Source organism: Eschrichtius robustus, chromosome 10, assembly GCF_028021215.1.
Source record: "Eschrichtius robustus isolate mEscRob2 chromosome 10, mEscRob2.pri, whole genome shotgun sequence".
In the NCBI taxonomy this organism is placed as follows: Eukaryota; Metazoa; Chordata; class Mammalia; order Artiodactyla; family Eschrichtiidae; genus Eschrichtius; species Eschrichtius robustus.
In genome coordinates this window covers 12143854-12159798 of record NC_090833.1, presented here as the reverse complement: position 1 = coordinate 12159798, position 15945 = coordinate 12143854, and the positions used below count along the sequence as shown (strand labels likewise).

The 15945-nt window shown below is 43.2% G+C and overlaps 1 protein-coding gene across 4 annotated transcripts in view; it reads left to right on the top strand.

Moving 5' to 3' along the window:
- The window catches only part of RABGAP1 (RAB GTPase activating protein 1), a 159167-nt gene that overhangs the window by 135934 nt on the left and 7288 nt on the right, over positions 1 to 15945 (top strand). For all 4 annotated transcript variants that reach the window (XM_068552086.1, XM_068552084.1, XM_068552082.1 and 1 more), the window contains exons 20-22: positions 6751 to 6843; positions 7267 to 7377; positions 15791 to 15895. In XM_068552086.1, coding sequence (XP_068408187.1) covers positions 6751 to 6843; positions 7267 to 7377; positions 15791 to 15895 — 309 coding nt within the window. The remainder of the gene's footprint in view (positions 1 to 6750; positions 6844 to 7266; positions 7378 to 15790; positions 15896 to 15945) is intronic.

Sequence of the window (15945 nt, the reverse complement as noted above, 5' to 3'; positions counted from 1 at the left end):
GTAATCCTAACCATTTGCTATTTGGAGAAACAGAAAACTCTTTGGCATTTGGGGATATTTGCCCTCAGGGCATGTTTTTATTCATGAGCTTAAAAGCAGCACTAGTTTGAACTTCATTCTCCACTCAAATCATTTGTATAGTTAGTGTGGGTTTGGGTTTTAACTGCTGTGTTTGTAGTGACTTCATCAGTCTTTTTTCTTGATATGTTCACGGAAGCTTGTATAGTGTCTACACATAGTGAATTAATCCTTAGAGTGACCATATGAGGTCATTTTATGGATGTGTGTACTGAAGGTTAGAGAATTGAAGAAAACTCCCAAAGGGCACAAAGTTAGTAAGGGATGGAGTTGAGATTAGATCCCAGGAATTTCAGACTCTAAAGTCAATGCTTATCATCATTGTGCTTTACTGTACCTGAGGGATTGAATGAATGGGACAAGAGCTACTTCTGTTGGTCCACTTTTGGTGATATTTGTCATATAATGATGGGTAACTCAGTCTCTACGTCATTGTTGAAACTTACCTTTTGTACACTGTAGCTGAGTTCCATTTTCCTTACAACTAGACCCGGCTAGTTTTACAAGATGTCTTTACTTGTTCCTACCTTTTAGAATTGGATTTCATGAGGAAGCTTCTGAGTGGGTACTCTCTTTCTCTGCATTGAACCCTAAAGTTTGCTGGTTGTTGCAAGGGTAGCAGTGGTCACTACCTTCTTGTTTTATTTTAATAAGTTCCTCTCCCTTGGTCCTTATCTGCATTTGAGTCCTCTGCTAATAATTTGCTTCTTGCATTTTAGAAAAATACTCTGACGGTATAAGGAGGATGCCTAATTCTATTTAGTAATCTTTGAGGGAGTGTGAGCCTGAACTGTTTGAATAAATTAAATAAAAAGGCTGAGAAATCAAATAGAATGTTGATTTGTTTCAAGTGGCTATAAGTGCAGGCCTTGGAGTCCCACAGACCTTGGCTCTCATGCTGGCTCTGCCTCTGCTTTGTGACCTAAGGTAGGTTAGCACAGCAGGGTTGTAGAGAGAGAAATAAGACGATGCCTTTAAAGTAGCAGCTGCTCTTCTGATGATATTATCATCATCCTTCACACACCAGTGCTCTTTTGGCCCACCCTGTTTTGATCTCCTCTGCCCAGGTATCTGCTTTCCTTAAGTCAGTTCAAGTCAACAAGCATTTGTAGATTGCCTTCTATGCCAAGAATATACTGTGCTCAGTACTGGGCATGCTACAGAGATGGGTAAAAAACAAGAATCACCCCTGACTTGCATCCTTGTGCTGGCATTGCCACTGAACAGTCTGGGTCCTTTACTTTAGACAAGTCACTTTACCTATCTAGGTCTCAGTTCCCCAGTACAATGAGGGTGATAATCCCTGCTGTACCCATCTCAGAAAGTCGCTTTGATGATTAAAGAAAATAGTAGATGTAGAGGTAGCTTGTTATCTTGAAACTTTTATGTAAATCTCAAGTTCTTGTAATCACTAACTGAAAAAGAACCATGGACTGTGTCAGATTTCTTTATTTAGCAACGAGGACTTTGGGGTCAGGATCTCCTTAATGTACCAGACCTCTTCCTACCCACACACTCACCCACACAACATAACTCCAACCCTGCCACGCAGAGCTACTAACATTCAACCTCCCACCTGCACTGGACTTTCTGGGAGTCCAGCCCAGCAGGGATTCTGACTTTTGCAGGGACTTTATTTATTTATTTTTAATTAATTAATTTATTTATTTTTGGCTGCATTGGGTCTTCGTTGCTGCACGCGGGCTTTCTCTAGTTGCGGCGAGCGGGGGCTACTCTTTGTTGCGGTGCGCAGGCTTCTCACTGTGGTGGCTTCTCTCGTTGCGGAGCACGGGCTCTAGGCGCGCGGGCTTCAGTAGTTGTGGCTCACGGGCTCAGTAGTTGTGGCTTGTGGGCTCTAGAGCACAGGCTCGGTAGTTGTGGCACACGGGCTTAGTTGCTCCGTGGCATGTGGGATCTTCCCGGACCAGGGATTGAACCCGTGTCCCCTGCATTGACAGGCGGATTCTTTTTTTTTTTTTTAATTTATTTTTGGCTGTGTTGGGTCTTCGTTTCTGTGCGAGGGCTTTCTCTAGTTGCGGCAAGCGGGGGCCGCTCTTCATCGCGGAGCTCAGGCCTCTCACTGTCGCGGCCTCTCCCATTGCGGGGCACAGGCTCCAGACGCGCAGGCTCAGCAGTTGTGGCCCACGGGCCCAGTTGCTCCGTGGCATGTGGGATCTTCCCAGACCAGGGCTCGAACCCGTGTCCCCTGCATCGGCAGGCAGACTCTCAACCACTGCGCCACCAGGGAAGCCCCTTGCAGGGACTTTAAACCAAACTTCAGAATCAGCTCCTAATATTTCCTATCAGCAGCCTGTTTCCTACTCTTCTGTGTTAAATGGACTTTATTTAAATGGCTCATTGTTTGCAGCACATGTTCAGAGAAGGAAAGCAGATAATAATAATGTTACAGCCACCCTTTATTAAAAAGACTTCACTGTGTGCCAGCCAGGTACTCTTCTTAGCTCTTTATGTGTTTTATGTCATGTGATCCTCGTAACAGTAGTCCTCATAAGGACTGTTGGGATTTTCACAGAGGAGGACCCTGTGGCTGAGATCAGGCAGCTTGTGCTCAGTCACACAGTAAGTCATCCGCAGAGGCAGGACTCAAGCCTTGGTCTGTCCAAGCTCTTACTGGCCGACGGTACTACCTCACTCCCACCAAGGTCAGCAGCCACTCTCATTCTTTCTCCATCGGTGTGGGCCACAACATCCCTGCCTGTTCCAGGGCCTGATCGCCTGATCAGGGGCCAGCTTTCCCAGGGCAAGTAGCACATGTTTTAAGAGAGAAACTTACCCAATTCCTGTGACAGATTAATGACAAGTGAGTGACCAAAGGAAAGGTGTTTTAGACTAATTTTTACTTCTACTAAAATATCAAACTGGCATGTTCCAAGTCTCCACCTTCTCTCTAATTCAGGGTTTCTTAACCTGGGACTATGGATGGGCCTCAGGGAGCCCATGAGCCCTCTGAAATGGTGTGTAGAATGTTTTATTGCTGGGGGTGGGGTGGGGGTTAGCTTCTGTGCTTTTTTGCGGGAACCATGTCTCTCAGGGGACATTCAAAGTGGTACTGTCTCTAACAGTGTTAAGAACCTTGTACTAATTGCAATGAGGTATAAAATTGGTTTTATCTAAATTACAAACTCAGCCTTAACCCAGGAAATTATTAGAATTTTTTCCTCCTTGAAAGTATATTTAAACAGAACAGATTTCAAACTTAATCGTCTTTGAAGGCAAAAATACCTCTGTGTGTGAAGCCGTGATTTCCACAGCTTTCTGATAGGAGTCAGCCAACAGCGGGTGTGATTCAGAGATCTGGGGCTGATTCCATAGCTTCTCTTCTTCTTGAATTCAGTTAAAATTTTAGTGGTAGAAGTAAGAGACAGACAAAATGAACTGTGGGGACTATGTCTCTTCATTAAGTATTTTCATGCTTACTGTGTGCCAGGCATTAGGAATTTCACAGTGCATGAAGAGTTCCTGCCCTTGTGGAGTTTGCATATCCTGATCTGTGTACATCTTCATATCATTAATGCTTAGCAAAGAACACTGCACATAGTGGGGCTCAACTATTGGATAAATAAATGTCCCTGCTTGCATCCTTATTGAGTTAACAGGAAGGCCTTTGACTTTGATTTGTTCAACAGCTGACTGTTCCGATTATGTTCCAAGCATTGAGCTGGGCGCTAGAGGTATGGTGGTAAGCAAAACAGATGTGGCCTGTTTCCTAGTGGGAAGACAGATAATCAAGTAAGCACATAAATAAATAATTGTGAACTTGGACAGGTGCCATGGAGGATTTGGCTTGACGCTATGAGAATATATAATGAAAGACCAAGCCTGATAGGGGGAAGAGGGTGTCAGGGAAGGGTTCACTAAAGAAGTGATGTGGAGGGACTTCCCTGGTGGCGCAGTGGTTAAGAATCCGCCTGCCAATGCAGGAGACACAGATTTGATTCCTGGTCTGGGAAGATCCCACATGCCGCGGAGCAGCTAAGCCCGTGCGCCACAACTACTGAGCCTGCGCTTTAGAGCCCACGAGCCACAAGTACTGAAGCCCACGTGCCACAACTACTGAAGCCCGCGCAGTGAGAAGCCCGCGCACCGCAACGAAGAGCAGCCGCCGCTCACCGCAACTAGAGAAAGCCCGCCAGGAGCAAGCAACGAAGACCCAATGCAACCAAAAAAAAAAAAACAGTGATGTGGAGCTCTGATCTGAAAGGTGAAGAGGAGTGATCCAGGCACAGGGTTGCACAGGCAGAGGGACCAGGCTTGCAGTGTACGTTCGCTTTGGTTGCCATTTCCATTTAGAAGACAGGTTGATGCAAAGGGGCGGGGGGGTGGCGGTGTGGGTTCCCTTCTCATTAATTTAGCAAGCGTTTCTGGGCGCTGTCTGTACATGCGCAGGGGACAACAGTGAGTGAGACGCAGTTCTGACCTGGAGAAGGCACTGGTAATGGGACAGGTGGGCTGAGAGGTGCTGGTCTTTCCTGGGTGCAGCCTCTTAAGGACACTTGAATTGCTGCTTTTGCTGCTGATACCTCTCGTTCCTCATTCAGGCATCAGTCTTTTTCACAGGGTCTCTGCCTCAGAGGCAACCTGAACTAGTTGACTCTGGTATGCAGCCACATGCTCCGGAAGTCAGGGTCAGCTATGAACCCATTATAAGCAGTGTTATGTTTGTTTATTTTTTGTTTGTAATGGAGTTGGAGGGGGTGGGGTAAGGCATTTAAGGGAAAGAGGGAAGAAGAGAGAGACCGAGAAGTGAGGCTGAGAATTGGGAAGGCAAGTCTCAGCTGGGAAAGAAGTCAGAACTCTGGACCAGCAAGCTCTGCGTAGAGAAGTGAGCAGAGCTTTGTCTCAGAGAAGCCCAGAGTATGAGAATTATTTTTAAACAGCGTTCACTTTGTTAGCTTAATTATAAATGTAATTCATGCTCAATGTAGAAAATGTGGAAGCATAGGAAACACATAAAGAAATGCCCATATCCTATCACAGAACTGTAAGAACCAAATGAGATGACATGTGTGAAGGGCCTGGCATGTCTGGGGCACTTATTACACACTAACTGCTGTTACAGTGTGAGGGAGAATCAACCCTTTTGCTCTGAGAATGAGACATTTATAATAAAGGATGATGAAAGGTAGAAAAAATTATTTTGTAATTAGCCTTTTAAAATGTATGTTTATGAGAAGAATGTTAATTCTTCCTTACCCCAGCATGAGAATGAAAAGTTGAAGAATCCTGAAGATTTGTGAGAATGTTTTGTAGGATTTGGTGTCAGTTCTCTTTTTTATAAAGCACGAGGGGAGCCTTGTATCCCTGCCCTCCCTTGTCATTTACACAGACTGACAGCAGAGAGTACTGGGAGGAAATGTTTGCTGCCCACAAGCCTCATTTAGTTTCTGTTCCTCTGCTATTGATCTGTTAGGATTGTTTATAAATTTACTGATCACACAGTTCTATTTAGGTGCTTTCTTTGTGAATCACTTACACGCACGATAAACATTCACCCCAGAATTGGCCTTAAACCGCAGAGGATCTGGGTTTAGGGATGTCAGTTTCCAGCTTGTGGCCTCACCCCAGGTGTTTAGTGGGCATCTTTCTATAGACTGCAGCCAGGGCATAGTGCTGCGCGGCTCCTAGCTGCCTCCCCTCGGGCAGCGGCCAAACTCCAGGAGTAGACTCTGATTGAGGCAGGCCTGTAAACGGCCCGACGGGGCCAGGTGTCCGCAGAATCAGTCGGAGAGGAACACCTGGCAGCTCGAGTAAGACAGAAAGGGAAGAATGGAGCAGGGATTGGAGTTGCTGACATCAGCCTGCCGAAAACTTGGGCCTGTCCCATCCCCTTTCTACGGCTCAGTATTTTCTTCTGTAAACTAAGGAAGTTGGACTAGACTAGCTCTGTGATTCCTAGGAACTGGGGGCTAAAAGTCAGATTCGTGAGTCAGCAGTGTAGTAGTTTGTAGTGGTTGGTAAGAAAAAGCTTGAGAGAAAGAGGACAGTAGTTTAATGGGATGGAAGAGCAGCTAAATAGAACGCTCAGCAGAACTGTGTGTTTAAGGGCAGAGAGAATTGTGCCTGTTTAAAGGCAGCACAGAAGGTGCTAGTTGAAAGGAAAGTGGTAGATGGTAGGATAGTGAGGTGGCTACAGCTTGAACTTTGGATGACGTCTCGCAGCCTGGGCTCAAATCCTGAATCTGCCAGTCTCTAACTGAGTGACTTCGGTCAAGTTACGTAACTTCCTTATATCTCAGTTAACTTGCCTCTAAAATGAGGATACTAATACCGTACCTTGTAGAGGTGTCATGAGGTCACAGAATGAAAGCACCTGCAGCAGTGCTGGTATGTGCTAAAGAAATGGCCCATGAGGAGGAGGAGGAGGAGGACGATGGACAGTCAGACCTAGTACTCAGGTAGGAGGGGTTGTCTGTTGGGTGTTCATTCTGACTACTGGTAAAAACTTTAGCAACCAGTTATCCCCAGCAGACCCATGGACATGATGGTAGTCATTGAGTAAGAATTTTAGGTCCTGGGCTCATGTGCAGGAAACACCACTTTCATAGTAACTTGAGATGTCCAGGTCAGCAGAGGTCTTGGTCTTCAGGGCAAGCCCTGAAGCACCCACCCGTTTCTGATACTTTTTAATTTGTGCTGTGCTTTATCCTACAGATTAGTCAGAAGAAGTTGAAAAAATACGAAAAAGAATATCATACCATGAGGGAACAGCAGGCCCAACAAGAAGACCCCATCGAGCGATTTGAGGTTTGTTTACGGCCTAGGTGATGTGAAGTGCTTTCAGCCTTTCATTTTACATAATTGTGCCTGTCACTAGCTTTAGTGAGTTCTTTTTAAAATTTAGTTTCACTATTTCTAGGTTCCAGTTTCAGTTTGAGTTTGCAAATAAGAAAGCAAGATTTGTTTTGCTTCAGACTAGCAGCCTAGTTTGTTACAGTTCGGTGGGCTTTTGTCACAGTTAAGAAGAAGTAGCTGCTTGGCAGTCACTTGAATTTAAGTATTTCTCTTTGGAGATAGAAAGTAAGCAGTTGTTGACTGGCAGCACATTAGGACCAGCCACATCTCCCGTGATTCCCATAGGACTCGGCAATTCGTTTTGAGGGTTAACCTGAGAAGGTGTCATTTCCATCTGATTTTTATGTCTGTAACTGGTTTCTTTTTACCCATCAGCGGGAGAATAGGCGTCTACAGGAAGCTAACATGAGGTTGGAACAGGAAAATGATGACTTAGCCCATGAGCTGGTGACCAGTAAGATTGCACTGCGAAAGGACCTGGATAACGTAAGTCTAACTTGTCTGAAGGGATGATTATATTGAAACACTTCTCCCTTAATCAAGTGAAATCCTGGAATTTTAGTGTTTGTTGTTCTAGTTAGTGTTTCCCTCTTATGATCCAACTTGCTCTTGTCAGTACTATTCCCTCCTTTCCTTCAGGGATCATCGATGATCTCATTAAGCCCTCCTTACCACATTCTTCTCTCATTATATACGCAAACCCTGAACACCTTTCCAGACACTGATTGAGAGGCGTTTCTGGCTATTCTTATGTTATTACAATTGGCAGTAGCATTTAATCACTATAATTTCCTTAACTTACCCCTAAGACAAGAACAGATTTCGTCATCCTGCACATCACACGCCTGTTGGATAAGCATTGCCAGTTGTAATAAAGCTCAGTGCCTCCGCAGCCTGCAATTTCATCAGGAATTTCTGTTGGCAGATATTCTGTTTTTCTTTGCTTCTCCTAATCTTAAAAAGTTTGAGATGATGGCATTCCTGGCAGGGCGTTTGTCCATTTTCTATACTACAGGCTTCCCATAGTGCACTCTCTCATTCATGGTTTAGGTCAGAGGTTGGCGAACGTTTTGTAAAGGGATAGATAGTAAATATTTTAGGCTTTGTGGGCCACATGGTCTCTGTTGCAACTATGTAACTCTGCCATTGGTGCCTACACAATAAATAAACGAATGCACATGGCTGTGTTCCAGTAAAACTTTATTTACGAGAATAGGTGGCAGGCTGGCTTTGGCGCCTGGACAAAGTTTGGCAGCACCTGACTTATGTTTCCCTTCAGGCTCCTAAGATTACTTTTCTGCTTGTTGATTTTCCTGAGGCTCTAGAGATAGGCTTAGGCTATTGAGGGTTTACAGGGGACTTAATATATTGAACCCCTTAGGATATGTGAACTTCACAAGGTCCTTGACATCCACCAAACATGTATGAAAATATTGTGTACTACTGTATTTCTCTGACAGTCTTTGCTTTCATTAGATTCTCCAAGTGAGTCACATGGCAGATGAAGAGAAAGAGAGATGGCAGTATCTACTGGTTCTTATTACTTCTCTTTAGAAATAGAATAATGGAGTAAAATTTTGAACAGATCTGGATTCTACCATCAGCTACTCTACTTTCAAGCAGAGTGAAGTGTGGGGAGGTGGAGTAATAGCTGTGTCCGAGAGTATAGTGAGAATTACATGATTTGGTATGTATGAAAAGCACAGGAATTAGGTACAGGCAGTGTTGTTTCCCTCTGTTTGTCTGATTGTCAGCTGTAAATAGCTGCAGGTAACTGGGAAGACTCCTTTTTCCAGTTTTTCCAGGGAGGGTGTTGCAAGGCCATTAGCCCTCAGTAACCAGAACCTGGAGATCCCGCTGCTTTTTGGTTTACCACAGTCTCCTTAGGTTGGAGTTTCCTCCCTGTGGTGCAGGTTCCTGGCATACCCTCTGATCTTCTCTGTAGAAACACTACGAGAATCATTCCCTCACTGTTCAGGCATTTCTGCCAAGTGAGCGAGGGAGGTGGGTGTACACTGAGCAGGGTAATTGCTGAAGCAAAAATCACAGTGTGTACCTGTGATGGCTCTTCTAGCAGCTGTAGGTCATGCAGAAAGGAAGTGAAAAAGAAAAGAAAATGGGTCCTGTACTAGAGCTTTGTATTCTACAATGAAATTATATTAAGAGGCAACTTAAGAGAAAATTCCAGGCAGATTTTTAGTTTGAGCTGTTGCATTTGCCAGTCTGATGGGACCAGAAGTAACATTGATGCTCTACTAGTTTAGGGTGGAAAATACACTTCTTAGGTTCTTGAAGCCTGCCTCTAAAGAGGGTAAGCCTTTTTTTAAGTTGTCTCTGCCTGGCACAGTAGTCAAAGAGCTAGGTTACATTCCTGATATCAGAAGTGAGAAATAGTAAAAATAAGATGAATTCCCATTTACTCTACGATGCTGTATGTGACAGGCACAATGAGAGGCACTTTGTTAAACTCTAATATCTCTTATCCTTACTTCAGCCTTGTAACATGAGCCCCATTTATGGATAAGGATTTTTTAACAATAAAGAAACTTGAGACTCAAGAGAGAGGAAGGCACCCAGGAAGAAGCAGAGCCAGGAATGTAACCCACGTGCATCTAATTGAAACACCCAGGCTTTTTCTCTACTGCCACACTGTCTCCAAAATACATATGGAACAAGAAGCTATGGTTTGATGTCATAACTACATCAAAAATATACTGACACCGAACAGAACATTTCTTAAGCACTTACAGAGTTCTAGACACTGCTCCACATGCTTTGTACTTACTGTCAAATCCTCCAAACAACCCTTGTGTAAGGGATACAGTTACGATCCCCATTTCACTGATGAGGCCAAAAGAGGTTAAATGTCTTACACAGCCACACTGTTAGTGGCAGAGCCCTTAGACTGCAGTCCAGCTGGCCTGCCACTCTGAACTTGGCTCAGAGGAGCAGGAACCCTGTTGCACTAGGGCTCAGGAATAGCAAACTGGGGTCCCATCGTCCAGCCATCGACAGTGCTGAGAAAACAGACCTTTTCACACTAAACGTTGAGTCCCTTTACAAGTTAGTCCTCTCTCGTATCTTTTGAATCATCATGGAAAATCAGTTAGGTTCTGAAGTGAGGGCTGGGGTCCTCTCAGCGTGTTTTGGCTTCAGGGACTTAGATTTCTGAAAGAACTTCATCATGCCCTTTCACTCTTCCCTTTCTGCATCCCAGAGAAAAGCTCTCATATGTGGCTTATAGGATTTCCAGAACCCTCTTTGTATTTCCAACTGATTTTATTATCACTTTTGTTATTCCTCACCTGTCATTTCTGTTACTTGCCACAAAGCAGCTATGGAGAGATCCCTGGTCAGCTACTGAGTCCCTAGGTGACTCCATCCAAGCTTTCTCCTCTATGAAATGGGAGTAATGCCTGGACCTGACATTAAGGCATTGGTGCTAAAGGCTGAGAGGGAACCTATGGAAGGCACCTGGCACAGGGCTGAGAGGACCCCACCTGAGTCCTCTCTGGCATGGTTGCTCTCTACACTGAGACAGTGTAATGTGAGAGTGATGGAAACAGACTCAGGAGCCCAACTGCTGGGATTTGAATTCTGGCTCCACTGCATTCTAGTTCTCTGAACTTGAGCAGGTTGCTAAACTTTCCCCACTGAATTACTTTGGTCTCTTTATCAAAAATCAATTGACCTGTATGTATGTATGAGTCTCCTTGATTCTATATCTGCTCCATTGATCTATACGTCTATCGTTAATGCCAGTACCACACTGTCATAATTACTCAGGTCATGCGAGTCCTCCAATTTTGTTGTTCTTTTTAAAAAATAATTTGGCTATTGTAAGTAATTTGCATTTCTATATAAATACTAGAATCAGTTTGTCAACTTCTAGAAATAAAAGCCTTCTGGGATTTTGAGTGGGGTTGTATTGAATCTATAAATTAGCTTGGGGAGTGTTAACATCTGAGCAGTGATTGAACCTTCCAATCCATGAATATGTTACAATTTTCATTTATTTAAGTCTTTTTCAATTTCAGCATAGTTTTCTTAGTTTTCACTTTACAAGATATGCACATATTTTAATCTGTTATTAAGGGTAATTTTTTCTTTCTTTTTTTAAAATAAACTTATTTAATTTATTTATTTTTGGCTGTGTCGTTGGGTCTTTGTTGCTGCGTGTGGGCTTTCTTCTAGTTGCGGCGAGCGTGGGGTGTTCTTCACTGCGGTGCGCAGGCTTCTCATTGTTGCGGATCACGGGCTCTAGGTGCATGTGCTTCAGTAGTTGTGGCACGCGGGCCCAGTAGTTGTGGCTTGCAGGCTTTAGAGTGCAGGCTCAGTAGTTGTGGCGCACGGGCTTAGTTGCTCCGTGGCATGTGGGATCTTCCCAGACCAGGGATCGAACCCGTGTCCCTTGAATAGGCAGGTAGATTCTTAACCACTGCGCCACCAGGGAAGTCCCAAGGGTAATTTTTTCTTAATTGCATTTTCCAATTATTTATTGCTAGTCTCTAGAAATACAATTGATAACATGACCTTGTATCCTGTGACCTTGCTAAATCACTTACTATTCCTGTAGCTTTTTTGTTTATTTTTTAGGATTTTCCACATACACAATCATATCATCTCTGAATAAAGACAGTTTTACTTCTTTTCAAGTCATTCTGCCTTTTTTCCCTTGCCTTCCTACACTGACTGGGACCTTCGGAACAATATTGGATGGTGAGAGTGGACCTCATCACCTTGTTCCAGATGTTAGCTGTAGGTTTTCCATAGATCAGGTTGAGGAAGTTCTCCTTTCTTCCTATTTGCTGAGAGTTGTCATGAATGGGTGTTGAATTTGGTCAAATGCTCTTCCTGCATCTGTTGAGGTGATTATTTGCTATTTTTCCTAATTCTGTTAGTACAGTGAAGTGTAGACAAACTGATTTTTCAGTGTACACAAACATTGCATTCCTAGGAAACGGGGGGTTCCTTTTTTTTTTTAAGATTTTTATTTGTATTAAAGATTTTTGTGTTGCTAAGGAATATTTGCCTGGAGTTTCTTTAATGTTTTTGTCTGGTTTTGATGTCGGGAATGCTAGGCTTCTAAAATGAACTGGGAATTTTTTAAGTCCTATTTTTTAAGGACTTTTTATGGGATTGTTCCTTGATTAAATCTTTAATTTAATTCCCTAGTGAAACCACGTGGACCTGGAGTTTTCTTAGCAAGAAAAAAAAAATTTTTTTTTTTTTTTCTTGCTGGGTTGGGTCTTCGTTGCTGTGCGCAGGCTTTCTCTAGTTGCGGCGAGCGGGGGCTACTCTTCATTGCGGTGCACAGGCTTCTCATTGCGGTGGCTTCTCTTGTTGGGGAGCACGGACTCTAGGCACGGGCTTCAATAGTTGTGGCGCACGGGCTTAGTTGCTCCGCAGCATGTGGGATCTTCCCAGACCAGGGATCAAAGCCATGTCCCCTGATTGGCAGGCGGATTCTTAACCACTGCGCCACCAGGGAAGTCCAGCAGGAAATTATTTAATTATGATTTCAGATATGAAGCTATTCAAATTTTCTAATTCTTCATGTGTACATTTTTATACTTTGCGCCTTTCAAGTGATTTATCCATTTCATCTTAGTTGTCAGATATATAGGCACAAAGTCGTTGATATTCCCTTTTTCTTTTAATGTTTATAGGATGGATCTGTTGAAGTCTTCTCTCTTTCATTACTGATATGGGTAATTTGTGTCTTTTCCCTTTTTTCCATAATCAGTCTACTAACTAGAAGTTTATCAATTGTGTTGATCTCTTTAAAACCAAGCTTTTGGTTTTGTTGATTTTTTTTTTCTTTTTCTTTTATTGATTTCTGCTTTTTTATTATCTCCTTCTACATTTCTTTTGGTTTAATTTGCTCTTTTTCTAGCTACTTAAAGAAGAAGCTTAGTCATTGATTTGGACCTTTCGTCTTTTCTAAAATAAGCATTTAAAGTTATAAATCTCCCTGAAGCCCTGTCTCAGCTACATCTCACACATTCTGATGTGTCTTGTTTTTATTTTCATTCACTTCTTGTGATTGCTTCTTTGATCTCTGAGTTAATTAGTAGTGTGTTGTTTAATTTTTAACTATTAGGGATTTGTCCCCGAAATTTTTCTGTTGTTGATTTCTGATTTAATTCAGTTGTCATCAGGGTACATATTTTTTCTGATTTTAGTGCTTTTAAAACATACTTATGCTTATTTTAGGGCCTTCCATATTGCCTGATGGGTGAATGTGCCACAAGCTCTCAGAGAGTATGTGTGTCCTGTTGTTGTCGGTGGGGTGTTCTGTCATGTCACTTCTGTCAAGTTGATTGACTTCCACGGATTTACTGCCTTTCTCTTTATTTGTTCTATCACTTACTGAGAGAACAGTGAGGAAATCTGTAACTCTGTGCACTTATCTATTTCTCCTTTCAGTTATGTCAGTTTTTGTTTCCTGTAATTTGAATTTATGAATGCATTTCAGATTTACTGCCTTCTTAATGGAGTGACTCTTTTATTGTTATGAAATGTCCCTCTTTGTCCCTGGTTAATACTCTTTGTTCTGGGATCTACTTCGTCTGATGTTAATATAGCCATTCCGACTTTCATGGTATTTCATGGTATATCCTTTTCCATACTTTTACTTTTAACATATCTGTGTCTTTATATTTAAAATGGGGTTTTGTAGCCAGCATATAGTTGGATCTTGCTTTTTGAAATTTAGTCTGATAATCTCCTTCTTTTAATTGGAATGGTTAGACCAGTTACAGTTAATGTAATTATTTATATGGTATATTTAACTCTACCACCTTGCTGTTTGTTCTCCATTTGTTGTATTTGCTTTTTCTTTCTTTTTTCCCCTTTTCTGCCTTCTTTGGTTTAACTGGGTATTTTCATGATTTCATTCTATCTCCTTTACTGCCTTATTAGCAGTTCTGGAGCTCTCTGATCTCCAGAGCTCTACCCAACAGGTTCCAGCCACCTCAGCATCTCTGACCCCCTACCTCTGCCTCCTTAACCCTTTGAGGCATACTCTGTTTGGAACCCCTCACCCTGCTCCTTGGTCCAGAAGTGCCTCTAGGCAGAAAGCCAGAATGGTAGTAGGACCTTGCTTGTTTCCTTTCTCCCAGGAACCACAGTTCTGCATTTGTTTTTAGTGTCAGCAAACAGTAGTTTTATGTATTTCGTCCAGTGTTTTGTTTACAGTGGGAGGGTAAATCTGGTCCTGGTTAGTCCTTCATGACCAGAAGCGGAAGTCTGGATTTGTGTTTATCGCCAGATGTTCTCTCCTTATGTGCTTACGTAAGTAGAATGACTGTGCAGCAAGTGTGGTGCCATAAGAGGACCCTGGTTGGTCAGTCCAGTGGCCTCTGTGCACCTTCCTATTGACACAGCCTTGGGAGTCAGCTCTTGGAGTGATGGCACAAATGCTGGGCTTAATGTTGAGAGACCTGGTTTCGGATTCCAGCTCTGCTACACGCATTGTGCAAGCTTGTGGAAATCACTTCCCCATCTAAATTTTTTCTAAACTGGGGAGTCAGGATGGGCAAGGAAGACTCTTGAGTTCATGACCTGGCTGTCCCGTACTTCTTAGAATCAGTCTTATCTACCATGGGAGTGATGGTGAGTAACAGAGAATATAAGTATGTGCTACAGGTTCCAAAGTACTGTTCAGAAGATGTTAACTGGGTCCAGGGGAGAGAAGGGAGAGTTAACAGGATGTTCTGCTGATTAAAGTAAAACAGAATCTTTGACAGGACTTTATTCTTCTTATTTGTTATTTCCTCTTTTGTTTGATTCTTATTTCCATTTTGATTGCTACTGGGGTTTGAACTAGAGGTGATTATAAGCCACTCACCAGAAAGGACAGGCCTTAACTCCAGGACCCCATTTAATTGCATGCATATGCAGTTTGCCAGTAACTAATGGCCTTTTGAGTTGCATATCATGCCATTCTCAGTTCTCCATTTAAGGCCCCAGCCCCCTGGAACCTATGCCTCCCAAAGAAAGTACGTCAGAAGATGTGGTGTAGTAGAAAGCAGGGGGACTCAGCTATACTACTTTAGCTAGGTGACATCAGAAATGCTCTTTAATTTCAGGGAAACCACCATCCATTGTCAAAGGAGGTTGGATATAAGGAGCTGGCAAAGACCCTCTATATCTAGCGCTCTGTAACTAGGAGCTTCCACCTCCTTTCCTTGACTGCCTTCTAACATGCTACAGTCTCTCATTCTTCAGTTATCCTTGGACTCTCCAGTGTCAGGGACTGTATTTGTCAGGTACAGGTGTATCATTTTCACTTGGACCCAAAGATCTGCCCACCAGACCTTTGCATGCTTTAGAAAAAAACTGGGGTGGAAGATGGCCATTTCAGATAATAAAAGGAGAGTGCTAGGAAAGGGGTGCCTTCCTTTGTCAGGTGACAGTGAGAGCAAAATGCAGAACTTACTTGATGAAGCAGAGCAAATACTGAGAGTTTGGAAGAAGAAAACCAGAATTTATTATTACTATTAATGATAATGACACCTACCTTTTATTGAGTGTTTACTATATGCTAGGCACTGTGCTGAGTCCATTCCACGCCTTATCTCTCAGGTGAAGATCGTGAAGCTCAGAGAGGTTCTCAATGACTTGTCCAAGTGGCACACAGTCAGGGAGTGATGGGAGTCAAGACCAGGCTGTCTGACAAAGGCGAGCTCCTAGCTACTGCCCTGCACTGCCTCTGGGCAGGAGACAGGGCCGGACACTTGTGCATGAGTGTAGTCGCAGCGTGACCTTGGGCATATCACATCCCCTCTCTGGATCACAGTTTCCTCATCATCTTAAAATTGGATTGTTCTGGGTAATTCAAATCCCTTTCAGTTCTCATTTCTTGTTCTGTAAAAGCACCCCTTAAATGTTTCAGGCTGAGGAAAAGGCAGATGCACTGAATAAGGAGCTGCTTATGACCAAACAGAAATTGATTGATGCAGAGGAAGAGAAGAGACGGCTGGAAGAAGAGTCTGCTCAGGTAAGGGGAGCTTTGCCCCTCCCACATTCCTCTGTGTCTTGCAAATGCTT